The sequence below is a fragment of the Acyrthosiphon pisum genome, chromosome A3, assembly GCF_005508785.2.
Source record: "Acyrthosiphon pisum isolate AL4f chromosome A3, pea_aphid_22Mar2018_4r6ur, whole genome shotgun sequence".
In the NCBI taxonomy this organism is placed as follows: Eukaryota; Metazoa; Arthropoda; class Insecta; order Hemiptera; family Aphididae; genus Acyrthosiphon; species Acyrthosiphon pisum.
In genome coordinates, this window is record NC_042496.1 from 21681131 (window position 1) to 21708074 (window position 26944).

Here is a 26944-nt window from a genome sequence, read left to right on the forward strand (position 1 = left end):
TGCATAAAATTAAATTAAAGTTAAATACAGTTAATATAGTTCCATAATCAGTTACTTATAACATTATATACGTATTTAGTTTAGATCGACATTTTGCGGTACCTATGTCACTCCAATTATCTAAACGTTAAATTTAATAAAATTTATTGAAATAAATGTTAAGTACTTACCATTGATTATACAAACAATGATACCATATTTAGCTACACTCTTAAGGGTTAAGTCCTATATTATTTGTGTATCGACGCGACGTATAAATTATACATTTACACTGTACGTCACTACGTCAGTACCTACCTACAAGTACTTACAAATTACAATCTTAATAGGTATATGCCCAATATTTTGCTGTATAGTAAAGTAGTTATAGGTTATTGGATAGTTAGATACTTATATAGATCTTAGTTACTATAGTTTTAGTGCGATAGTAAATAACTAACCCTTTAATAAAGACAAAGAGTAAAGGCATCTACCAAATACGTTAGACTTAGAGAGGTATAATTGTGTAATGAAATGCTAATAAAATTGATTTCGATCATATTTTTATAGTACATGTAGCTTATAAAATATTTATTATGTACCTATGTATATTGTATAGGGAGTGAGTACTTGACATTTTATCTGATAATTAAGTATGTGAAGTACCTTTATTAAATGAGCAATGTCGAATTGCATTCATGTTGTACATTTTTTAATAGAAAAGAGTGGCAAAAACTTGTCATAAATTATACATGATAATCGACAATTGGTTGTCTTGGCCCTAGGGTGACCACTGACGATATTTAAAAATTAACAAACAGGACTAAAATATTTAAATAATAATAATTTAAATGATGTTTAAATTGTTGTTAAACAATATTTAGAGAAATTGATATGTCATTCCATCAAAAATATTATTCTCTATCTTTTTTGTAATGGGTGATTTTACTCTTAAGATTACTTAAAAACATAGAATAAAACGATTCTGCGCAAATGCGTTTTGCCTATGTTGCGCGTGGGCCAGAGAGAGAGAACAAATAGTGTGCGCTGACATCCTCTTAAATATCTACTTTGATTACGAGTAGTAGTCAATAAAAAACAGTTATTGATTGAAAATATTGTTTCTAGTTTAGAAACTAGTTTCTGCCAATGCGTTATTTCCGAGGATAGTAATTATATGATGATAACAATCAAAAATGTTCTAATGGAAAAATGTCATTTTCAAATGCCTTAAAATTTAAATACTTTGGAACCATTATCTATTCTAACCTTGGATTTTATATTTTTGTCCTGGTTTATCTCATGATTAAATTCGTTGGTCACAACTAGTGAATAGTCAATAACGGCCGTTGACCAGTTTAATTTAAACAACCAGTACAATTTGACTATCCACTGTCCCCTGTTAAATGGAATTATAATGATTTTAAAAAATATGTTTTCGGTCTGAATGCCTCTGATACGGACAATAACACAGTGAGTATACCTACAATGTTATATTATTTTATTATGCGTATTATATTACAGGTGTAATCTGTAATTAATGTAATATTTACAATGAGCATACCACGAGTGCAGACATAACGTGGTATGACTTGATATGGGTACAATGTCAGTGGCGACATCGCCGACATGCCATTATAATATTATTATAATTATAATATAGTCTATACACTATAATGATAGACCTCGTACTCGGTATTATAACAGTCGCAACGCTAGTACGGCGTACGGTTTTCGGTAACGGCAGCGAGATCTGTCGGCGCGCACTCGTAATAACGTCGCGCGACGGTCCTCGGCAACTCTACGGTGGAGCTCCAACCGGACGACGTTAGATGGCTCTGTCGCGGTACGTTCATTGAACGGTACAACGGGACGCGGAGCGTCGACGTTTTCCGGACCGGCGAAACGTTTTCCTGGTACCGATTCCACCCCGGAAAAGCGTGTCATGCATTCCTGTGCGTGGGCCCATCGCTCCGGTCGACCGTACGCCGCACCGGAATGCCGTAATCCGACGGCCCTAAGTTACGGGGCTGCCACGTTTCACCGGACCGCGCACTGCATAAGTACCGGTCGACGAGCGCCGAAAAGTCAAGATCATACTTCACAGGATCATTTCTGTAGTATGCATCGTCCCCTCCAGGTGCAAATCTGGAGTCGTCATTGGCCACGATGATGAGACATCGTCCATGTGCCGGAGCGTGAGACGGCTGGTGGTCTACTGCTCAACGCAGCCCGACTATTCAGCGACGATGATCGCAACTAGCTCTTGAGCTAGGAGGTACGTGGACAGTCTGAGTGGTTCACTTTTATCGTTAATAAATATTTTGTCCCCGTTTTAAATTATTCTTCCAATCTCAAAACACCTCAAATATTAGTATTAACCTTGTTTTTAATAATTATTCGTTTTTTTTCAACCGTTTAAAACGAATTCGGATATTTTCAGTTTTTACTAAAATTTGTTATTTTTATTATGATTTTCAAAAGCAACCAAATTAAAAATCGAAGTCAATGCGCCTTGTGGAAAATTAATCGTATGATGCGTGAGTTTTTCGTGTTGACCAAAAAATTAAATCACGGTTTTTATTTTTGGTCGGCGGTTTGGCGCCGTTGACTTCTGTACGAATGCCCCGGTACTCGCATACATTCACACTCGCACAATATTACACTAATCATCATTGTTCCATTACTCCATTAACGACTAACACGATTAATGCCATGGGCGGTGTCACGATACACACCTGATATTAACCCTAACCAACTTAATGCCGACACGTCTTGTCATCGGAGTGATGCCCACAGTTTATCGCCGAAAATCATCTGTTCACCACGGGAAGAAGTACAGCTAGCGCTCTCAGTGTACATAATAATTATATATGGATCGAAATAAAAAAATATATCCATCATGAAAATATTGTACATTTTTTGACTACATTAATTTCCGCAGGGCGCTAACTGCGCCTCTCGAATCCGTAATCGAGGACAAACACTGGCGTCAAAAATAATGCTTTGTTGAGTAACCTGTATAATAACTTAAATCGGGGGCGGCGCAAACGAAATTGTATATTATTATTGCCCCTTATTAAAGACACACGAGCAGGACAATTATTAAGACTTGAATGGTCAATTATCATTACCTATTTGCGTTGGGTGATAAATTTCAAGTGTTCATTAAATTGAATGGTTAGGCACGTACATTACAGTTATACAACGTAGGTATTTACGTATATTGATATCAAAAACGACGAAAATTACAAATAGATACTTATTACATATTATATTAATTCAACATAGGTAATGGGATTTTTTAAGAATTCAAATTTAAGTTGTAACACATACAAATATACTTATATACAATACAGTGAACTACTAAATAATGACCTAACCTAACCTACTGTACAGCAGAGCAATTACCTACTTGCCCTTTTTTATTACTTTTTCGATATTTTACGATAACTTCCGTCAATTTACACGTTTCATGAATTAATTTTTACTTTATAAATAATATACACGCAATAGATTTTAAAAACATGATTCTTTAGTGCATTTTTCGAGATTTTAATTTAAGTTTTGTAATGCAATACATTGACTGCCCTACGTTCATATTATATTTTATTCGATATTTGTGCACGAACGCACTAAAAAATAATAAAACTCGTACTTCTATGACAATTTTTTTAAAGGTCGTTTGTGCCTAAACTTAAGCAGGGTTTCAATAGAAATTACAAAACAAATTAAGCGTATACTACATACTTTATTGTTTGAACTATTATTTCCCTAACCTCGAGCTTTTTTGATTCAATGCACTACGGTTAACTTTTTAATTTTTATCAATACACGTGTAATACACAATAGTCTGCAAAAAGGTACGCACGGAAAATCAGTATAGGTAAATAGGTATGCAGTTAGTGTTGTAATTATACAAATTAGTAGGAAATAACTGAGTAATTAGTAATTACATTGTTATTTGTGATAGACATAGATAGATACATAATGTATCCTGCAGCTATCCTCATTGGACCATATAATATACGGATTTACATGGTACACAGCACTATAAATATTGGCCTTGATGAATGCTTGAAGTAAAAATGCATAAGTATATAATATATACCTATAATATTAGTTACCTACACGTGGAAATTAGTGCGTGATGATCGTTCATTAGGTACATTATTTGTATTATGAACCTATACCTAGTATCTAGTACACCGACTACACCAAAGTAATGGTTTTAACTGTATTTGAAAAAAACTGTACTGGGTTAATAAATATTAAAAATAAATAAGATCTATAATAAGAACGATGTTAAATACGTCACGGATAATTCGTCAGTCTGTTCGTTTGTAGGTACACTTAAATACTTAGTCAACCCTTCGTCAATACGGCAGTGCGTGGAAGCTTTCAGATAATTTAATTGTACAATAATTGATTTAATAAACGTTGTTTGAAAGAAAATGTGCAAGCATAGCCGAACAAAAAAGAAATTGGTATCTCCCCCCTCCCCCTAGTCATCACTTTGATAAACGGCGTGTGCAATTCGTATGGGTAGAGCTGTAGAAGAACTATTATTTAAGGACTTTGATTTCAGATTCAGAGAAGATTTAACTACCTACCTATTGGTTATAAATTATAAACTAACTTTTAAAATAAAATGTTTAAACAAAATTAGAAAAACCTATCAAATTTGTAATTGCGTCCAGGCACAGATATAAAAATCCAAATGGGTAGGAGGATACATTTTTTTCAGAAAATATATAATTATAATTTTACTACATAATAAATTATATAATATAACAATTTATAACAATATTAATAATTGTATTTATACATAAAAATAAATGCATCATATATAACATTTCCAAGTGGGGGATGGGGGTGGTGGGGGGAGGGGTAAGCTCCTAACTCCTCAACCCGCTCCTTAGATTCCTCCTAAAACTGAAACTGACTGTGACATTATCTATAATTTTTTGGTTAAAGAATTTGAACATAGGAGTTTATTTGGACAAAACCGCTTAGTTTTTTGAGAAAAAAAATTATTGGTGTTGTGTTTTTTCAATTATAAAAATAATCATTATAATATGACATCAATAAATAAATATTCATGGATATGTTACATTATCACGCTTAAAAATATAAATACCTAATATCGTAGGTAATTCTCTAATGAGTTTTCTCATTAGAAAAATACGGTAATGAATAATAATTTAAAAAAATATATAAATAATATAAGGTATTAGGTAATATAAAAAATACAACATAATATAGTATTAATGACATAGTATTATAGATGTAAACATTACTATAACTGAACAGTTTATAACGATTTAACTTTGTTGTTTGCTCCACTTTCTGTCACATGTTTACCAATTTTTTGAAATGGGATGTCGATAGCCAACGTTAGAAAAACTGACAATCCAGCAATCAGTATCATTTGACCTACGTCGAACTAAAAAATAATAATAAGGATAAAATAAATAATAATATGAATAATTTGTTGACACATTTTTGACCACTTAAAAGAAAAAAAACTTTAAACATATTGTGGCGTGTGATGGGTAAACGGTAAAAAATACCAGAGAAATAAATAATGTAAAATTCAAGTTTATTGAGTATTATTCTTATTATTCTAATTATTGTATGCACCTACTTCAATATTCAAGGATGGAAATGAATAAATAATTATATCCATCCAATGATATATTAATATTTTATTAAAATGTATAAATTTATTACCATTGTGGCTGTGGTGTGTAAAGACGGACCTCTGGCTGATCCAACGTAATAGAAGAACACAGGATACTGTACTAGGTAAACGGCGTATGAGATTTTTGAAAGCATCGTAAATGGCCTACAACACAATAGTCTTCCAAACCAACCTATAAAAATGATACGATTTACAGTATATTATATATACTGTATAATTATATTATATATACTGTACAATTTACAGTATATTAACTTTTATGAGTACAATATTTTGAAAGTAATATTAATAACTACTATATATAATAAAGTTGCAAGTGTTTATAAAGTATTATTTCATACAGTACTCTAAGTCCACCCGTGAATACACTCTTATGCATAAATTATAATATATGGATTGGAGAAAGAAATGCTGGGGGGGGGAGAGGGAATCAGAATTTTACATCGGTATTTAAAAAAAAAAATGTTTCTACCTGCGTTAATGCTTTATATAGCGCATCGTTACTCACCCCCGTGACCATTGTCGGTGGCAATGACGCACCACAGTATGAAAACAGACCAAAAGGATGGGTGCGACCGCGTTAAAAATTGCTAGTTGAACATTGTTGTATACATAGTTCATGTTAGACAGCTGATAAGGACCAAAAACCGCCAACAGTCCACAGGCGGTCGCTACAAGCCATGTCTTTTTCACTTGCGCCTGAGATTACAATGAAATGCCAGATTATTATATAATATGATCCGGGGAAGCCGTAGAGCCTACAGCATATTATTTATGTATTATACAACCTATATAGTATATACTTACACTGGAAATATTTAAACGGCCACGTTGCTGCATCCAATAGCCAACCAAAAAGCCCATTAGATAAACGGTTGCTCGGTGTGTCGGTAAAGTGTACGTTAAGTCGAAAGTACGATTCAATTGTGAAATGCTGTTGTATCAAAGTAAAAAAATATAACATTTTAGTACACTTAAAAATAATATAATTATTATTGTATAAGTAGAACAGTCTAGCGTTTACATAACAATATGCTAACATTTAAACATGGCCATAAACAGGAATGTCGAATATATTTTTAAGCTTCTGAAAGGTCGGATAAATTATAACTAATGTTTAAGAAGAGATGTCTGTCTAACGTTTCTCTATCTACCACACATTCATTATAATTTATAACAAAACAAAAGTAAGTATTATTCATTTTGTAGCTAAACTTTTCAAGAGATTACACAATTTACTAAGACGTTAATGTGTGTGTGCTCAATGACTCTTAAGAAGGTCTAAGCGTAAGGGCCTAGTGAAGCGATATGATTCAATGTCCTAATAATATTTATAAAGTTTTAAAAAAATAAATAAACAATTGTTTTTTTACATAGTTATTGTTAAAAAGATAATCAAAATTCGTGATTTATGCAAGTATAGTAAATAGAACTATCGATATATGTATAATGTGACAAAATATTTAGTTTGTTTCTAAATATGTATTAAATTGTATCCATAATTATAAAATATACTAGGAATATCTCAATGCTCTTAAAATAAAAAATAATACAAGCTTATTTATTAAATTATTTGATGCATAAAACTAATTTGCAATCAAAATAGTATCCTAGTTGAGAGTTAAAACAACCTTCCCAAAAGCAAATATTACATCCTTATATGAACATTGCCAGTGTGAGGGGGTGAGGGTCAATCGTAGTAAAATTTAGATGCATACTCAGATCCAAAATAAACAACCGTGGCCAAATTATTGTTTACGACTGCTTGATAACGTAGTATTGTCGATGCAGACATGATTGCGGCAATAACGAATAACGCAACAGCTTTACTTTTTCTTAATAAATATATTAATGGGATAGCCATAACGAACAATTGAAAGTCTATGGCAAGTTGATGAGTATGCGTTAAACACTGAAAATAAAAACTATATTGATTTTAACAGAATATTAACATTACAAAATAATATAGTAACAATATTTACCATATTTTTAAAACCAAATAAGTTTTGAATATACAGTAAGTTTCTCCACCAGTTCTTGTAACAGAGATCAGAGTGTCGTGTAATGACCATATTCCACATAGGCCCATAATTCATTTGTGGTAAGTATTTAGCGCAAATAAGCATTACCGTTACTAACGTTGCAGTCAATCTAAGGCAAAACATTTTTACTGTTACTTAATTAAATTATAATAAAATACATTTTCATTGTTCTGTATTAATTTTTTGTATCTGAATCTGTTTTAAAAGTTATTTACTTAGTCTGTAGTTCTTTGTACTAAGTCTAATAATAATATCTTGGTAATATTTAAATGGGTAAAATAAGTAATCGGTGGTTTATTTATATAATAACTTAAATGTTAAAAAACTTAAAAATTGAAAGCAATATTATCTACCCAATTATACATAGAAAATTAATATTTTTTGTACCGATGTATTTCTTACAGTTCATTGTTGACAATAATATATTTCTATATTTCATTACTAAAGTAAAAACATTTTTTATTAAAATATAACAATTAATAATTAATTATATTGACGTATAAATTAATTATTCTAAATGTTTACAAATTAAACTGTGCTATGTGATTATTTCAACAGTTCATTATTCAAATAATATTTATTTTTTTATTAAAGCCGCAACAATAATAGTTATTGGCTCGTAATGATTAATATAAGTATAGTTAAATTATTACAAAGTAAGTATTTCTGATAAATAAGAAATAATTTTAGGAGCGAAAAAGAATAAATGTATTCAAGCGGACAAAACCTTTTTTTTACTTTTAAAACTTCACGCTATTTCTCAAATGATTTCCATCGCCGATTTTTTATTTATTAGTAACATAAAAAATACGACTAAAACAAGTAGGTATACCAACCGTATATAACGTGAAATAACACTCTTGACCGGTGAAAATTTACTCAATGTATACGCTGCCAGTAAGCCGCTAATGACCAAGAAAGAATCTGTGTATAAATAAGCCACTCTTCCTGTGATGAGCCACGGTTTTGACATATTCTATGAAATAAAAATAAATTAATGATATTAGATGAAAACGTGTCATTGCGTATAATGTTATCCAAGAAATATTATATATACTGACTTCGGACATTTCGGTCTTGTTTAAGTATGGCAAAAACATTTTGGCCATGACCATGTGACACAAAAGCAGAGCGATCATGTTAAGAGCTCGAACGCCTTCTATGCTTTTGAATCCGTCTCTAGTAGGGGAAATAAACAGAGATTTAAAGTTCGTCCTGACTGCAAACGCATTCCTTAGAACACTTGATATTCGGAGCATAAGGGGTGCAGTTCGTTCGACGTCAGCTACAATATTATACAGAAAATATAAAACCCAATATTACTGCACCGTTATGGTACACAAAACAATTGAACGAACCTATCTGGTTATAAAAACAATGTTACGTACGATCGAGTTCGTCGGGGGTGCAAAATGCTCCTTGTCCAAACATTGACATACTTAAAATGAAAATCGCCACCCAAAACCGAACCCAGTCGAAATCGGTTGAATTTTTCGGTATGCGTTTCACCTGACACATGTCGTTTTCAACGAGAACTTCGGCGTCTTGGAACTTTTGGGCAGTAGATCCCGCCGCAGAGGCCACGTCATCCGGACTGCAAGAGGACGGTACACAAACTCCCCAGTAAACGGTAGAAAACTTAGGTAAACGATGACCGGGCTGAAAGAAAAACAAATTATACATAGTGCACGCACGCCAAATTTAAGATGGATTCGAAATACGTGGAGAACTTACGTCAGTTAAATTATTTTTCACTTGGTGGTAAGCACTGATGTAGTTGCTGAAAATGGGATTTTTCAATTGGATCGCGACCAAACAGTATTGTCCATACATTCCGTTGTTGTCGTTGGCGTTAATGCACTCGTCGAAATCGCCATACTGATTCAAATTGCCTCTTAATATCCCTGATGGTATCTTGGCTGACGAATCGATCACTGAAATTTCGCGGTAATCAATAATCGACTGACGGTATAAATCAGAACTATTATAGGTTTATAATATACGTATTGAAATAAGAACCAACTTTCCAATGCCCATTTGTCTAGATTTTTCACTCCGTCCAACATATTTTTCACGTCTACGCTACATTGGTCGTGCTCGCTGTTCTTGAGCTCATCGTAAAATCCAAAAGGAATCGATTCGAGGCCCGCAGCACACGCTGCAGAGACCAGCGAAAAAAGGACGAAAAATATTGATCCTTTCATCGTCGATTGTTACTATTCAACTAACACGTGTACACGCTGAACGGAGTTAGTTATATAAGACGGGAAGTTTAGAGGTGACAAAGTAAAACACATGTTACTGCGGACAATGTTACTTCCTTTTAATGTAAATTTACTATTGTTACATTTTTGTTAACATATAATTTTCTTGTATATCTATATCTGAATGTTATAATTTATAAATTAAACTTTTATACAATCTGACTGGGCAGCTCGGGAAGGCCAATCGCATACCAATTCCTCTTGATTCCAGACAGTGCCGGGTTGACAATGGAAAGTCATCAATTTCCCATGGTCGCACATGAAATACTAAAAATAAATATACAAGCATTTTTAAGTTATTAGTTTAGTTCACTAGTATCTTGAACAATTTGATATTTTAAGAGAGTATATTTTTGAGATAATTGCACGAGTCTTAAAAATTTGCAACAACAATAATTTACGATAAACATATCTAACTATAAGCTTTTGAATAAAATTTTTTAGATACACGTATATAATACACGTTTATACATATTAGCATATTACATAATAAACTTCCTATCGCAGAGCAATGAATTTAAAAAATAAAAGTATTAGGTAGATACCTAAGTTAATAATGTAAATATTATGTATAAATAAAATGGAATAGGTATATAACGTTAATTATAGGATTTAGGTGTCGAATTAAAAATATGTTAGTACTACGTACACCATTGGGGATCGTTAATAAAACATTAAATGATAATGATAATCGAAAAACTATTCAGACTATGAGTTAGATCTGCTTAAAAAATGTCAAGGAAAATGTTTTCTAAAATAATAACAATTAAAACAATTATAATACTGCACACAACACGCAGAATAGATACATAGTATTTTATATTATACATATAATTATACTCTAAAACAATAGTTGACTAATTTTAGTAATAACTTTCTCTCAATTATAATTCATCATTGTTTAATGTGTTGCTTAAAATATTTTCAATTAGTCTAAAGCACTTTTTAAAAATAAAAATTATTATATTATACTTATATTATACATTATACAACTGTAAACTAATATATTATGGATTATAAAATATGAATAATATCAAATATTTAATATTATATGACAATATTGACTTTTAGTCCTTTAATTGAATGGTCACTTTTACGTTAATAGTGGATTGGAGAATAAATATTTTTAAAGAGTTTCTTTTGAAACTTACAAATGTAATCACCGAATTTATTTGATCATAGTTATCAACTTTCACAGAATTGATTTGAAAAAAGTAACTTTTTTCAGCATGTTTTAATAAAAATTAAATTTGGTTACATTTTGTATGTACGTACAAATTATATTATTCAATAAATTTTCTGTTAATTCAAAAAAGAATGTACTTCTAGCAGCAAATTAAAACCGGTTTAATACAATATTTAATGATTAAAAGAACATTCAATGGAGAGTAATTTTATTAAAGCGTTAAAAAAAATATTAAGAAAAAAAACTTTGGTACTTGTCGGCAATCCACCCGTCACTATTCTTCGGTACTGGATTCCGTTTTAGGTATAAATTATTTCATGATTTAGGTACAGACGTTAACATAGAAATTATTTTAAAAATAAACTAATTCGCTACTGTTGTTTTATGATTACACTACATATTCACACTAGAGTTCTAATAACAGACAGTATTAACAAGTTGTTCGTAGTGAATCGTGTACGTACATAGTAATAATGAATTTACGTATATTATTTAGTGGAGCATCTGGTGAGTGGTGACGAACCAGCTGATCTAATTTTGGGCGACAAAATAAAATTATGTACTTACTATTATAAATGTTAGGCACCTATAGGTGGTATACCAACTATAGAGTTTTTGAGTTTGCTTGAAAAACACATGTATCGAATAAAATGTGATAACAATAGTATCTATTTCTGTTACATAATATTATTTTTTTAGTTATAATTTATAGCGATAGCTTATTGAAATTTTAAAGATACATGTTGCATTATGTAGGTACTCGGTATAGATATTACCTATGTGTACATGCTATGCAAATTATTATCAGCCAATAAAAATTAACGAATGTCTTTGTAAGAAATAAAATAAAATAATATTTAAATTCCATTTAAAGTATTTGGTTTTGTATTGGGTTTGAATCATATTTAATTAAAATATATTAATTAAAATTGATATATTATTTTTAGTTTGTAACTTACTTTATGACAGTAATTACTCGGCGAATACTCTCCTTGTTTGCATACTGTTGTTTTGTGACCATATGTTTTTACAGCTTTATTAGGTTCTTTAACCGATACAGTTGTAGGTTCTTTAACTGATACAATTGTAGGTTCTTTAACTGATACAGTTGTAGTTTCTTTATCTGATACAGTTGTAGGTTCAGTAGGTAATTGTACGGTACTGTCTTTCCTATTTTGAGTAGTTATTTCTGGAGGTACCAACCATTCTGGCTAATGGAGTAGCAAATACGATACTTAGAACATAAATAATAATAACAATAATAATAAAGTCATTATAGTTTTCATACCGTAGGAGTAGTAGTTATCTGTATAACTGGAGGGGTGTATGTTTCCATAGCGTCTCGTAAAACTCGGATGAGAGGATTTTTGGGACCACAAATGCCATTAAAATCGTCCATATCTACAGCCCAAGTCATTGCACCACCGTAGCCTTTGTTTTTGATATGATCCATCTTTAATGATAAACTTCTGACATTATCATAACCAATCCATTGTGTACCTATTTTTTTTATCGTGTATGTAATACAAATTACAATTTATTATATTATTAAGTATATAAAAATAATTTTTAAATTCATTTGGTAATTATACAATTATAACACCTTTATATGTATATGGACACATGCCAATTGGATCCCACATTTGAGTCCAACCATTGTCTTCGTCTAGTAAATATTTACATATCTCATAATAAGCCAAAAATCCGACAGCTTGCGTGTAATTTCCAGCTTCACCACCTCCTGCTTCTTTATTGATGTATGTGCCAATATTGTAGTTTTTATTACTAGCACTTAATGTAAACGATCGGCCATAGAACGGTACACCCATAACTAATTTATTTGGTGGACAACCAAGATCCACCCACAATTGCATTCCATCGGCCTGTAAGTCATAAAATTCACAACACTAAGACATATAGTACGATAAAAAATTTTAAATTTAACTTTTGGTTACGCACAACATTTAGTTTTTCATAAGCGTACTGATCAGAAGGTCTTTTAAACAATGGACTATGGACATCCGCAAACCCAGCCCAATTTCCTCGTAAATCGTAAGCCATTACGTGTACAGCATCGGTTAAACTATTAGAAACACAGAAATACACAATACTATATAATATTTGATAATTATCATATTCTAACATGGTTACAATACCAAATAAATGTTTTCACATTTTAAATTATTGAATTTATTTACATTTTTTTGTTATTATTTTTTACATTAAATAATATTTTAAACACGTATAATTATTCATAATAATTAGTGCTCTATTATAATTAATATAGATTACCTATAGAAATATATAAGTTTATAGTTATATAACTACCTATTGTATAAAGAATAGCTTACCGACATAGGCCTGGAACGTAATAACCTTCCATTAATCGGAATTTTGCTAATGGTACTGCCATAGTTAATTGCCATGAAGTATTTTGATTTTGGAATTCAGCTCTTAGTTCTTGTACAAAATAATAAAAATTATTGCGATCTGAATAAGCTCCATCTCGGTCAGTTGCACCGGGATATTCCCAATCGAGGTCTAAGCCATCAAAGTTGTATTTCTTAAGAAAGTCTAAGAGCATAAATTTGTACATTTTACAATATTTATAAAAGTATTTATATTTTTTAAAATGGCTAACCGATTACACTTTTGATAAATGTTGCTCTTTTCTCTGAAGAAGACACTAATGTAGAATACTTCTTGCCCCCTTCTGCCCAACCACCAAGAGCTACCATGAACTTAATGTCTGGGTTCGTTTCTCGAAGATCCGTGAAATTCTTGAAACCATTTCTATTCACATCGATCTAAAATTAATTAACACACACATAAGTAATAATTATAATATAAATGCATATGTAATATTATGTATATATAATTGAGTAATAATAATAAAAAAATATTTTTTAATTACTTCGGGATCGAGAACACTTATACCCCAAGTCGTGTTATCTACTCCGACAAAAGAATAAATAACATGGGTGCAATCTTTGACCGGTATATCGTCTATGGTATATTTTCCAATGCCCGGTCGATAAATAGCCCAATTGCTAAAGTAGCAAACGACTTTCGCACAATCTACAATCGAACAACAATATTAGTTAGTTACAAAACTTAGGTGTATAACATATTGTATTTTTGACAAACACATATTTAAATATTAGACAATTTAGTCCGAAATGCATTACCTAGAGTTGATGTTGAGCTCATAACCATCAATATTAAAAAAGAAATTGTTCCGCGCAGCATCGTAGTAATTGTTATATCTAGAAGTTTTAGAAATAATATTCGACGGTTCAAAGTATAATAATATTGTGTATTATATAATTTGATTGTGTTTCCACTGACAGTCCTCTTGGTAATGATGTTGTCGGTTGTATCAAAAACTAATTTATAGTCTGGTCGACACTCAACAGTCAATATACCATTACAATGTCAATGTACGTCCACCGCATCACGTGGCACAACAAATACACTGCACACATGCACGTCGCACACACTATACGCTCTGCACTCACTCGCACATATTAACCAGTAAATAGTTAATAATATAATATTTCGTCTTCTTCCTTCGTGGTTTGTAATGTACTAAGGTCGCTTTGGATGAGGCTACGGTTAGGCTGATTAGGGACGGTTGTTGAATAGTAACGAATCAACGGAGAAAGCCTTCCGGAACAATAGAGAATAATTATTGAAACCGTAGACAAATGATTAATAATCCAGATTTTTATTTATATTATAATTTGTATCGTTTATTATACCTAACATAATATATTATCTCCTTTTTTTACGACAGACTCGTCGATTCAGAAGACTGACTGGTGATTAGACGACTAGAAAACATTATAGCTAAATAGTACAATAGTATTTGTTACATTTACTAGATATACAAGATGACTACCAGCTACCATTAACCCGTTCGATATTAGAACGAAATACAATAATATTTGTGTAACAGCTAAGCTACCAATGGATATGACGAACTTTGAAAGGGTTTATCTTATTTTTTTTGTAGGTATTTAAAATTTAGCTTAAAATTATTTCTGACTGTACCTATAAAACTGCCATCATTAGACATTGTGACATACAAATCTTTTATTCCCAAATATTGATCACTCGGTGTCTTTGATTACCTATTTAAATTTAATGTATAATAATATTTTACTGGTACCACAAACGATCACTAGACATTTAACGAATCAATACCTAGTGAGCTAAGTGGTCGTTAAGTATGATTTGGTGATTGTGATTGAGCCATGTAACCATTTTTTTCATTTCATTTTTAATGACTCAGCATATTATGTATTTTAAAATAAAAATTAATACATTTATAGGTAATATATTACTTATGTAACTATAATACCTAGGTACTTAGACAAACCGTTTACAATATATATAATACCTATACATATATTATGACATAAATTGCAAACGAATGAAAACAAAACAATAACAACGTAATTAACTCATAGCTCAAATAGTATTTAATTGATAGATAGATACAAATAAACAAAAATAAATAGGTATTGATGAAAATTCAAAATATTGTACATATTGATTAATGATTATAGATATCACATATATATTAGGTGGTATTAAAGTAAAACAATTTACGTAGTTATCTAATAAATATATATATAACCAATAACCATACATACAAAAATGTTTTAAATGCAGGTCACATACAAATAAATTATGATTTATGATAAACAGCTTTAATATAATGTTAAATTTGTTGATAGGTAGGTAAAAAATAACGGTAACTGACTTCCATAAAAGTGAAGTGGTGAGCCATCGAATATCACAGAAATTTATTTATGTTTTAGGAAAACAGAATTTGATTTCTAATATAATGATAGGTAGGTTATAACTTATAAATATATAATGCATAGTGGTGGGCATTGGGCAATGTGTGATATGCCCGTTTTCCGTATTTTTACCCCTTCGATTATCATAAAAAGTACTGAGAATTGTCTACTTATAAGGCTTTACCCTCACAGTATACCAAATAGTTCTTACTGTCTACAAGAAACCGGCCTCAACTTTAAAAAAGGTGAGCAAGTGGGTGTCGCTCTGCTGTACAGTAGATTACAAGTGGGTCACTCTAATGGATGGTGTTAAATTTGAATTCAATCAAATCATTTGTATACGAAAAACATTTCTGAGCGGAGACGATTTGTCAGCGTATGATATTACTATAAGTACTTATATATTTGATGATATTATTGTGAACAAAGTAATTTATATATAACCTATTTACGTGGAACCTTGTTTTAAATTTTCAATCCTTAGCTATAAAAGTTGAACATTTTATAAATTTTTAACTACAAAATAATTATTAAATTTTAAATTTGATAAAGTTTCTCGAAATTCGATCTTTAAATGCATATAAAAAAAAATTGTGCATATGTATTTTTAATATTTTTCAACTGCTTTTGTAACAATATATCAGGAGCCTTGCATTAAATTGTCACGCTTTTTTACCCAACAAACAAAATTTTATTGATATTTATAGAAAAAAAACTAAACAAATTGAAAACTGAGAATGTTCGTAAACAGCTCAAAAAAAGTCAAAATATTTTCAAAATGTTATGGTGTATAAAAAATGAAAATATTAACATTCAGTGAAATTTTCAAATATTTACAGTCATTCGTTTTTTAATCACAATTAAATAAGAAAATCGTCACATGAGAAATCGAGCGAATATCAAATGTTGTAAAAATATGAATTTCAAACGCTCATAAAGATTTAATTTGACTTTATTGTAGACATTTTCTTTTTGATAAAGATAGACAATATTATGAGGAATTTTGTATTACATTTTCAAAACTTAGATTAAAAAAGAAAAATTTTTACGAATTCTTAACTCAAAATAATTTGCTAATTTTCGTATTTTTTACATATTTTGTCAATTTTTGAACTTTAAATGCTAATAAATAAAAACTGTGACTAAGGATTTTTAATATTTTTCAAATGTCTTTGTAACAATATAGGAGGAGCCTTGTATTAAATTTTCAAGCTTTTGTACCCAACAAATAGAGTTTTATTGATATTTATAAAATAAAAACTAAAAAAATTGAAAACTGACAATGTCCGTAAACAGCTCAAAGAGTCAAAATATTTTATAAAAGGCATGGTGTATAGAAAATGCTGATATAAACATTCAGTCAAAATTGCACGTATCTATGGTCATTAGTCTTGAGTTACACCAAAAACCAAAATCGATTTTCACGAAAACAGATTTTGCGTAAAAATTCCCGTCTTTCTTTAATTTTTCTTTTGTTTTTCTCGGTGTTTTTGTAACTAATTTTTACTTTTGACCCCCCCAAAGTACCAACTAGATTCACTTTCCTATCAGAAAAGATACTGTTGAAGAAAATCCAAGCATTTTTACTGTCCTAAAATATGACACACAAAAATAAAAAATAAAAAACCAACACACATCATTGTAAAATCAATACATTCATCGCGTTTCACTCAGAATCTAAAATTGAAGCATATTTTTCATAGATTGATACTAAATGTAAGGTCACACAGTAAAAAAAAAAAATAACAAAACAAACGTACACACACAGATTTATTTGTTAAACCAATAAATTAATATTCTTCGCTCATAATCCTAAATTAAAATAGTTACGATAAATAATATCTTAAGGTATACCTACTTAAATTAAAATGATTGTTTACCATCAAATAATGTTTAAAAAAATAATTTTCTATTAATTAACTATTGGAATAACGAAGTCCGTTATATTCTATGTGCAATGTGCTTTTATTATTATTACTTCTCATTTGTTATTACATTGTAGGTGCCTATATAGGTATACTCCTTTATATTTTTCTATGACAGATACTGAGCAGTGAGCAGCATTCTTCTTATTGTACTATACATTTTCAGAATGTTTTTTATTATGTATTAGAATAATAAGAGTAGATAGAACTTATATTTTACGTTTATAAATTCGTTTTATTCCACTTGAGATGGTTTAACTAGCCCTTGTTGTACTAGATTCTGCAATGAAGCTGCTATGATGTTTGCAGTTGACTTATGATAGCCACCGGACGTCAACATAACTAAAGGAATATTATTTTGTTGAGCTAATTTGAACACCATTTCATCTCTTTGTATTATTCCCTAAAATGAATGTTTTAAAATTTTTAGTTTGAGAAGAATAAAATATTTGTAATTTTGTATAGTGTCGTAACAAATACGAAGTTTTATTGAGCTGGGTCCAGACTTTGCATACATTGTCATATAACATATGTTTCTGACACTATCGACTGTCGCCGCAATGTTTAGGTTCCCCCTCATTATTGAAAATGTAAACGAATATTTGAAAAATTGTCAAATAGGTTAATCACATGACAATGTGTGCTAAGTCTGGGCTCTGCTTATATTTGCTTAATAAATTTAGGTTTTTAAAACTAAAATAAATATTTAATATACCTACTATAATTTAATTTTAGTTCTACATGATCAATATTATTAAGAGGTACCTAAGTCCTTTATTTAGATGTATGTATAATATGACGAATTTTGATAAATTTTTTCAGCAATAATCTTTTTATCAGATAAATAAATAACTAGGTACCTAGGTTATATGAAGTTGTATTTAGTAATCTTAAAATATAATTTTAATACTTTTTATAAATGTTTATTTTTATGTGATTAAAATCAAAAAACTTAATACAAAATGAGAAACTTAGATACAAATGTTTATATTATGCACTGCAATTTATAATGTACCTAAATTGTATCAAATTTTGCAGGTCATGTCTGTGCATGACCTGTAGACACACCTATGGTGTATACTGTGGACACCTATGTCTTATGTAGTCATGTATTTTTGTTGATTTTGGTTTCTAAACAAAGAAATTAGAAAGATAGGCAGGTTGATAGGCAGTGACAACTGATATAATATAATGTCTAAAAACGTTTTTAGGAAGAACTCCAATGATTTCATAATATGAATCCTTTTCTGTAGATTGGAAATTGGTCACACATAGTTGGAGTACATTTTTTTGTGAAAATTACAAACAATAGCAAACAAAACTATGACATTTGCAAATTGCAGCAATACATTTTTAAAACTCTAATTCAAAGTAATATTGGGATTAAACTTAACTATAAGTGTAAATTGTAACAATCTTCTAAATTCTCGGGATGGTATTAAAAATTAAAGACTAATCAATAAATAAATAAAATTCTTAAATAGGCAGTTGATCATTAGCGCATCTAGGGTTAAAATTCTGGGGGGCTAACAAAACTATTTATTTAAAATAACCCATAGGGGGCTTATATCTAAATAAGCAAAGGATATTTTTGGGAGGCTAAATCTTAGTCAGGGGAGCTAAGCCCCCCCCCCCTAGTTGTGCCAATGCAGTTGACAGTGATGAACTGATGAGTGATGACTGATGACCTATACAGACTGTAATATGATATTTTACTGTATCATATCTAAAAGATAAAGAATGAATTTGGAATCAGTGGCGTAATTACGGGGGGGGGGGGGGGTGGGAGATTCCGGTGTTGTATCCTCCCTACCCCATGACATTTTTAAATTGAGGACCATATTTATGTACCTGTTATTTAGGTAGGTACTTTGTTTATTGGTACTAATATAGTATATTTTATAGAAATAACAAATAAAAACCCAAATCCCTTATGGTAGCTGTTAACAAAGATAATATTACTTCGTAATAAACACTAATCACTATTGCAAATTGAATATTTTACAAATATATTGAAATAATGCAGTTTAGCTCGGTTTTTTTATTTTTTTTTGGGAACATATAGGTAATTGGTAAATTTCAAATTTTCTACGAGTTAAGTACAATAGTGCAATCAGAATTTGTTGGTCAGACTTAGTTCCAAGGTACTGAAGATTGCAATTTTGAGAATTTAACGTCTACACGGATTATTTCTCAAATCTTCTTGAAAATGTACATTTATAAGTTAAATGTAAACTTAAACTTAAATTATTTATTTTCATGTATTCATGCATTTATACATGTACCCTTCTTACATTATACAGATCACAATGGTTGGACTGAGAGGTTTACATGATATAAATCAATTTTTTTTTAAGATGGGGGGGGGGGTTGTTGACAGAGAAGACATAGAAATAGATAGTTGGATAGGATTTATCATATTTTAAGCAATATAAATATATTACTAAAAACACAATGAATACAGTTGTATAATTTAGTCTAATATTATCATTGAAATAACTAGTTTTATAACAAAATCAAATGAAAACTTGCCTCTGGAGTAATAGAAAGCAACCCCAACTTATCTCCTTTTAAAATGTCTGTGCCAGCATTATAAATTATGAAGTCTGGTTTAACTTTCAGGAGTGATTCAATCAAAGCACTAAAAATAGGTATGAAATATTGAAATCTATATATTTAATTAATTATTAAGATTAAAATAACTAATAGTTGAAAATGAATAGTGCACAATGATTGTTATCACAAACCATAAATTATAGATTTTAATAAAAACATCATATCGATAATAAAACTATAAACTAGTAAACTGTAGTTTATTCAGCTAATTCTATTTGATTATTACTATATAATTATAATAAGATTATAATTATTTAGGTATTTATTGAAATAAATATACTAGGATTTTTACTGCTTATAATAATTCATATAAAACACATTCATAGATATTTAAATAATACATAATCTGGTGGCTGGTTATTAGGTTAGTTTAAACAACTGCATAATAATATAGTAATTTTTATTATTCTTATGCCTCTGTTTCTATTACTAATTAATTTCAATTTTTTTAAGTGCAATTTTAATACTAAATTTGAATGTTTATTATAAAATATAACTATTGGTGATAATGATATACAATATACCTTCATAATATATGTTATAAGCAGACCATGCAGGGTTAAGAGTAACAAGGTTATAAACATATCATAACAAATGTAAATTGCAAAATTACACTGGTGCAGACTATTTTATATGAATATTAGATGTAGGAAGGGGTAAGAAAAATGTACAAAATAAAAACGTTGTTTATATGCATACATTAATAATTTCATGTTTAGTAAATTACATTAGGTATTTAGGTACCTACTAATAAAACACTATAGGTACAGTATATTGTGCTTATAAGGCTAATAGAACAATTTATTTTAAATGTAATACTTAAATTAGTTAAATTCATTTATTTACAATTTTAATATATTATTAATTGAATTTTGTTTTATTAGCTTTTAGGTTTTTACCTTTCAACAGTGTTTAAATATTCATAATCTTGTGTAAAGTAATCTAGTTTCACAGCCCTTGAAATGGCAGTTTCTGCATATGTATCTTTTGGGTATATATTTTTATTAAATACATCAATAATAAATACTTTTGAGTTGCCAATAAAATCTCTTTCGTATCCATTACCCTTTGAAAAATATAAAAATGTACTATATTTTTTGAAACAAGAATAATGGTTCTTTTTTAATGTTTTTGCATACCTGGTGAGCATCCAAATCAATAATCATCACAAGTTTACAGTCATTTTCTTGTAATGCGTCATTCACAATCAATGATATATCAGCATATGGACAAAACCCTCCACCACGATTTTTACTACAATGATGAAAACCTCCTCCTAAATTAATGGCAACTCCTTCCTTCAGAGCTATTTTTCCAGCTAACCTTGTACCTCCAACCTGAAATCTAAAAAATCTAAAAATAATAATGATCAAATTATTTGAATCTTAGTTGGTTACCTAATGGGCGTTAAATATTGTCTTTGAACCAAAAAATTAGGAATTAGGCAACACAGGGAATTCTGATATACGTGCAGCAACACAACTCCACTGTTTATTTAAATGAGTGTAGATTATTTTTAATATATATTTAAAAAAATATTTTTTTCATTAAAGAATTTATATTCCCATTAGCATAGGCATAATTAGGGACAATTTTTCTGGGGGGGTGGGGGGGGGGCGGCAATATCGTATCAGCAGCACAAAGTCTGATAATTATTAATATTTTCAACTAAAATATGATTGAAAAACTGGGAGGGGGGACTAATTGTGCCCATGTACAACAGGTAGCTATTTACTTTTAAACTTTTAAGATATTTTTCATCATGAATCGTAAGCAGTTCATCATTGGTAATTTCATCAGGAACATAGATGTTACTTTGATTTAAGCCCAAAGTATTTTTTAATATCTAAAAAAATTTTGATGAATTATAAGTTGATAAATATGTTAAGGTATTAAGTAGGTATATTAGTTATTCTAATGAAATAAATCACGGACTAAGATATAGTATCTTATATAATACCATATATCTTATTCCGTGGATAAAATTGATTATCAAACCATCTTACAGTTTTAGTAAATATACATTTGTAAATAAATTACAAAACAATAATAAAATTAGTTAAAAAAAAAAAAATATAAGCTACCAAACGAGTGTTAAAAATCTTAAGAGAGGATGTACCTAGAGAAAATTATCATTTACATAATACTTTTAAACATTTATGAAGTAAATTACTCATAAAAATATTTTAAGTAATGAACTGATACTCAATAACTATCTAATCATCAGCTAAGTTGACTACAGTCTACAATTCAAAATTAACCATTAACGATATATAATTATATTGTTTTCTTTTGAAAATTAAAACCAATAAAGATAATACCGAATTACTGTTTGAGTCAGGTATTTCACCTGTTTCAGTTGATATACTGCATGAAATTGATTCTCGGTTGCTTACTTTGTAAATATGTGCCCATTTTTTCGAATCAAATGGATGTAAATTTTCAAGACCAAAAAATGTAACATTGTACTCTTTTCTATAGACAATCGGCCAATACTCTTTGGGTTTTATTTCAACCATATCTTATAAAAGAATACTGTCATCGACATTTAGGTACCTAGATAAATCATTTCCAAGTTATTTAAATATGTATTTTTATTATGATTTAACATAATACATGAATATAACATAGTCACTATGATTATTTAGTTTTCAATCTAATAGAATCCTAAACAAGAAACATATTGTATGAATAGATAATTGATACGTTGTATACTATGACCACTGAACAATGAACAACTGAACTATATACATATTAGTATATTACTATTATAATATATTTAGTTCAGTGCACATGATAGACTACAGTAATACATACTTTACTCCTAAACATAAATTCCAATAACAAAGCGACCGACTAAAGTAAAATACATTTAAAATGTACATCGATTAGAGGTGCCTACGTCCTACGAATTAAGATATACTTACATCTTAATTCGAGCTACGTGCCTACGTCATATTGTAGTCGGTACACCGCCCGCATCAAGGTAATTATAATTTAGATATAGTATAATACTGTAATAGTATATCTTAATTCGTGGTTGACTGTAATAAATTATAAATATTTCATGTTTGTATTTTCTAATTTAATTTATTCTGTGATAACGGTTTAAGATAATAACAACCACGAACGAACTACTACTAGGTGATACCAATACCGTCTTGCAAATGCTGCCAGTGCTGCCACCCCCGATCGCGAGATTTTATAACATGGGGCATCGGGCAGTTGGGTCCCCGAGATAACAGCCATTATCATCAACATTATTTATTAGAATAATCTCATGGAATAAACGCTTAAATTGGGGACCAACTAAAATGTAGGGGTACCAACTTAGAAATACTAAGATTCCCAATCCATTTCCCAAAATTATGTATTTTCAGATTCAAATATTATTGTATATTATTATTGTACATATCAATAATTCTTGTACAATTAGAAAAACCTTTGACCACCACGAGAAACGAGTATGAAAACGGAAAATTTCCAAATTTAGTAAATGTTGCTCATGAGTTATATACGTTATATCAGACATTCCAGTCTGCCAAAAAAATGATATATATTTATTATTATTTATTTGATTAAATTACATATCGCTGGAGATGATATTCCAGCAGACATTACTACATTACTACAATGTTACATGTTAATAGCCAAATTGTTTGAGGGGACAAGCCATTATTCTGTAAATGATGTGAGTTATACCTATGATGAATAATATAATGATTTCTAAAACTATACATTTGTGCAAATTTTATACAAATTCCACAAAGGTATACAATTAATGATAAATAAACTTATAAACGACAAATAAATTTAATTGTTAATTGATTTAAAACAACGAGCTATTCGACACTAGATTCATATATATTACAATTGTGTGAAACTACACTTGTGTACTTGGCTAACATTAAATTTATACATTATATCAATATAAATATTTTATAAAAGCCAAGTGGGTTCACAAACATTTTATCCATAAGGGTAAATATTGAAGCTACCCACCTAAACTTTGAAACATTTAAAACCTGATTTTAGAGACACCACTGGGAAATCTGTGTGACACATAACTCATAATAATTATGACTATTCTTGATTAACTATTGACAAAATGTATCCATTGGTACTCTTTTATATACCAATGACAGTTATTACTTAGAAATAACATTAATAATAATTAAGACATTAGTAATGTATAAATTATAAAAATAAAATTTTATATATTTATTAAAAAAAATTATATAGCTAGACAAAATATAACTTTAAGAAGTATGAACATTGTTGAGTAGTAGAGATGGGACATGTTAACTTTAATGAACTAATTTAGTGATTCATTTTTTAACTTATTTATTTGTTTGTGACCAACACAGACAAGTTAATTTAATTGAATCATTAATCGATTCTACGACAAGTTGTTTCTTATGAAAATTATACAAAATTAAATTAAACAGTGTAAATATCCACTATACAAGAAGTCTCTATAGTCTATATCTATTTTATGGTTTTTATAGATCAAATTTGAATTTAAATAATGTAAAAATATTAGTTTGTCGACACCTTATAAAGACAGTACATAAAAATCATTTTTTATATGGAATTAAATAGAAAGTAATAATAATTAATATTAATCTCAATTATCTACACATCAAGTAGGTCTATCTATTTAATTAAATTTTTCATTTATTTTAAACAAACAAACCATGGTTAGTAATCAAAGGCGAGATATTTATCAATATTGAAAACTGGTTGGACAGTGATATGATACGATATTTTAATCTTTTAGTCCAGTAAATATTTAAATATAAACATCAGCTAGGGAAATTTTATTTTTTTAAAATTATTTTAGCATATTGAAAATATAAATTATTTTTTTAAATTGCATTTTAACCATTTCTTATTTTTTTTTATTGCATCTATTAATAAGACAAATTTCAATTCCTTAAAGTAGAGTTCAATTATAGTAAAAATATTAACTTCAAAATATAAAATTTGTTTGTTTGTTTTTTCAAATGTTTTGTCAATTGTAATTTACTTTTATAAAATAGTAAGATTTTGTATCAAGTGTCAAAGTAGCTGAAGTGAATGTGTGACAGACATCTCTATCTAAATTGTAGATGAATATGTCCAAAAAAAAATGTTTGCATAGGTAGGTACTCGGTTTATTAAAATGTAATAAATCCATAACTTTGTTGGTACCATATATCTTACCAAAAACAGTTATTAACTATTATGAAAATGTATGTAAATAAATATGAGTGTAGTTAATTATTTTCCTAATAATATTATAATTATTATTACTTTTAAAAAAAAAAAATTTTAAATTGATATATAAATTTTTATTATATGTTGTTGAGGGTAAAAAAATGTACATGGGCGGAAATATGTTAAATGGCTAAGGACACTGATGATACTAGCTACAGTCTACCACTTTGAGATTATTACTTTACAGTTTACTATAATATACCATACTCTATTGATCCGATTATACGGTTATACTCTATGGACATATCCACCACGTGGAAGCGTTAGTGGAAACATTTTTTTCAGGAGAAGTTTTTCCAAAAAAACAATCTCTTAAATGACTTGGGTACATGCACACATCAGTTACTGTAACTTGCTCACTAAAATTGAAAAAAAAAACTATATTAATTAAATTATTTTGAAAATTGTAATAATTCAATGACTTAATATCATATTAAAAATCAATGTGGTAAAATAGTAACCAATTAACATTATTCATGGTTCCAACACATAGTTTGTTCCATTATAATATAGCAAACATTCTTGTGTTATAGTTCTGAACCTATAGCGTATACTTATTTATGATTATCTATGCCTCAAGTAGAAAAATAATAAATAACAATATACACATGAGAACTTTTAATGTTATTAATAATTAGTAACTCTATCACCATTTACAAAGACTTTAAAATTTATTAAAATGTAACAGTAAACAATTACAAAACCTCAGGTGTTCAATCCACACCTGACTGAAACTTTGTAAGATAAATAATTGTCGTTTTAGTGTATTAGTTAAGTTATTTCAGATGTATCATAACCAATAAGTACCTAATACATTCAGTGGAGGCGTAAACAGTTTTTCCTATGAAGCAACTGCCTTAAATAAGTACCCACACCACACACTAATTTTATTCACATTTTACACTTATTTTTTCCCAGACTTTAAATTCAGGCCCTAAGAGACCATGCGAGTATAAATTATAAACTAGTCTAGCCAACTAGGTGTTTGAGACTGGAGTCATTGGGGTACCCACCTTCACTTTTGCATGAGACAGCTGCCTCGTAAACAGCTATTCACGCCTCCACTAAATACATTATAGGGATCGTAACACTTTACAGAACTTACATAGTTTCATGATTTGAGTTATGATGGTTTGAATGTGATTGTTGTAGCTTGTAGAC

The 26944-nt window shown here is 29.4% G+C and overlaps 3 protein-coding genes, 1 long non-coding RNA gene and 1 other non-coding gene across 5 annotated transcripts; 1 reads left to right on the top strand and 4 right to left on the bottom strand.

The window, feature by feature from the left end:
- Positions 1 to 2069: 2069 nt before the first annotated feature.
- LOC115034519 lies at positions 2070 to 2279 on the top strand. The gene has a single exon (XR_003839882.1). It is a non-coding gene; the product is annotated as a small nucleolar RNA U3 (small nucleolar RNA).
- A 2962-nt stretch (positions 2280 to 5241) lies between these two features.
- On the bottom strand, positions 5242 to 9959 carry LOC100169337 (nose resistant to fluoxetine protein 6). The gene is made up of 11 exons (XM_029491223.1): positions 9749 to 9959; positions 9460 to 9659; positions 9114 to 9384; positions 8787 to 9010; positions 8562 to 8701; positions 7666 to 7834; positions 7402 to 7595; positions 6491 to 6617; positions 6192 to 6382; positions 5713 to 5827; positions 5242 to 5425 (listed from the first exon to the last, which is right to left on the bottom strand). Exons 1-11 carry the CDS (start codon positions 9927 to 9929, stop codon positions 5294 to 5296), a joined length of 1944 nt encoding a protein of 647 aa, XP_029347083.1. The 5' UTR covers positions 9930 to 9959; the 3' UTR covers positions 5242 to 5293.
- A 64-nt stretch (positions 9960 to 10023) lies between these two features.
- LOC103307636 (endochitinase) lies at positions 10024 to 14692 on the bottom strand. The gene is made up of 9 exons (XM_008183557.3): positions 14364 to 14692; positions 14090 to 14253; positions 13817 to 13982; positions 13527 to 13749; positions 13135 to 13258; positions 12779 to 13058; positions 12464 to 12675; positions 12135 to 12386; positions 10024 to 10256 (listed from the first exon to the last, which is right to left on the bottom strand). The coding sequence occupies exons 1-9, from the start codon at positions 14422 to 14424 to the stop codon at positions 10131 to 10133; spliced, it is 1608 nt and encodes a 535-aa protein (XP_008181779.1). The 5' UTR covers positions 14425 to 14692; the 3' UTR covers positions 10024 to 10130.
- A 3043-nt stretch (positions 14693 to 17735) lies between these two features.
- LOC100570528 (histone deacetylase 11) lies at positions 17736 to 23079 on the bottom strand. Its single transcript, XM_029491768.1, is given in 8 exon segments — positions 17736 to 18311; positions 20441 to 20549; positions 21424 to 21590; positions 21664 to 21868; positions 21922 to 21969; positions 21971 to 22011; positions 22260 to 22370; positions 22921 to 23079. Coding segments are annotated over 8 exon segments (972 nt in total). The 5' UTR covers positions 23044 to 23079; the 3' UTR covers positions 17736 to 18143.
- Positions 23080 to 25842: 2763 nt separating this feature from the next.
- On the bottom strand, positions 25843 to 26944 carry LOC115034485. Its single transcript, XR_003839838.1, has 2 exons — positions 26889 to 26944; positions 25843 to 26142 (listed from the first exon to the last, which is right to left on the bottom strand). It is a non-coding gene; the product is annotated as an uncharacterized LOC115034485 (long non-coding RNA).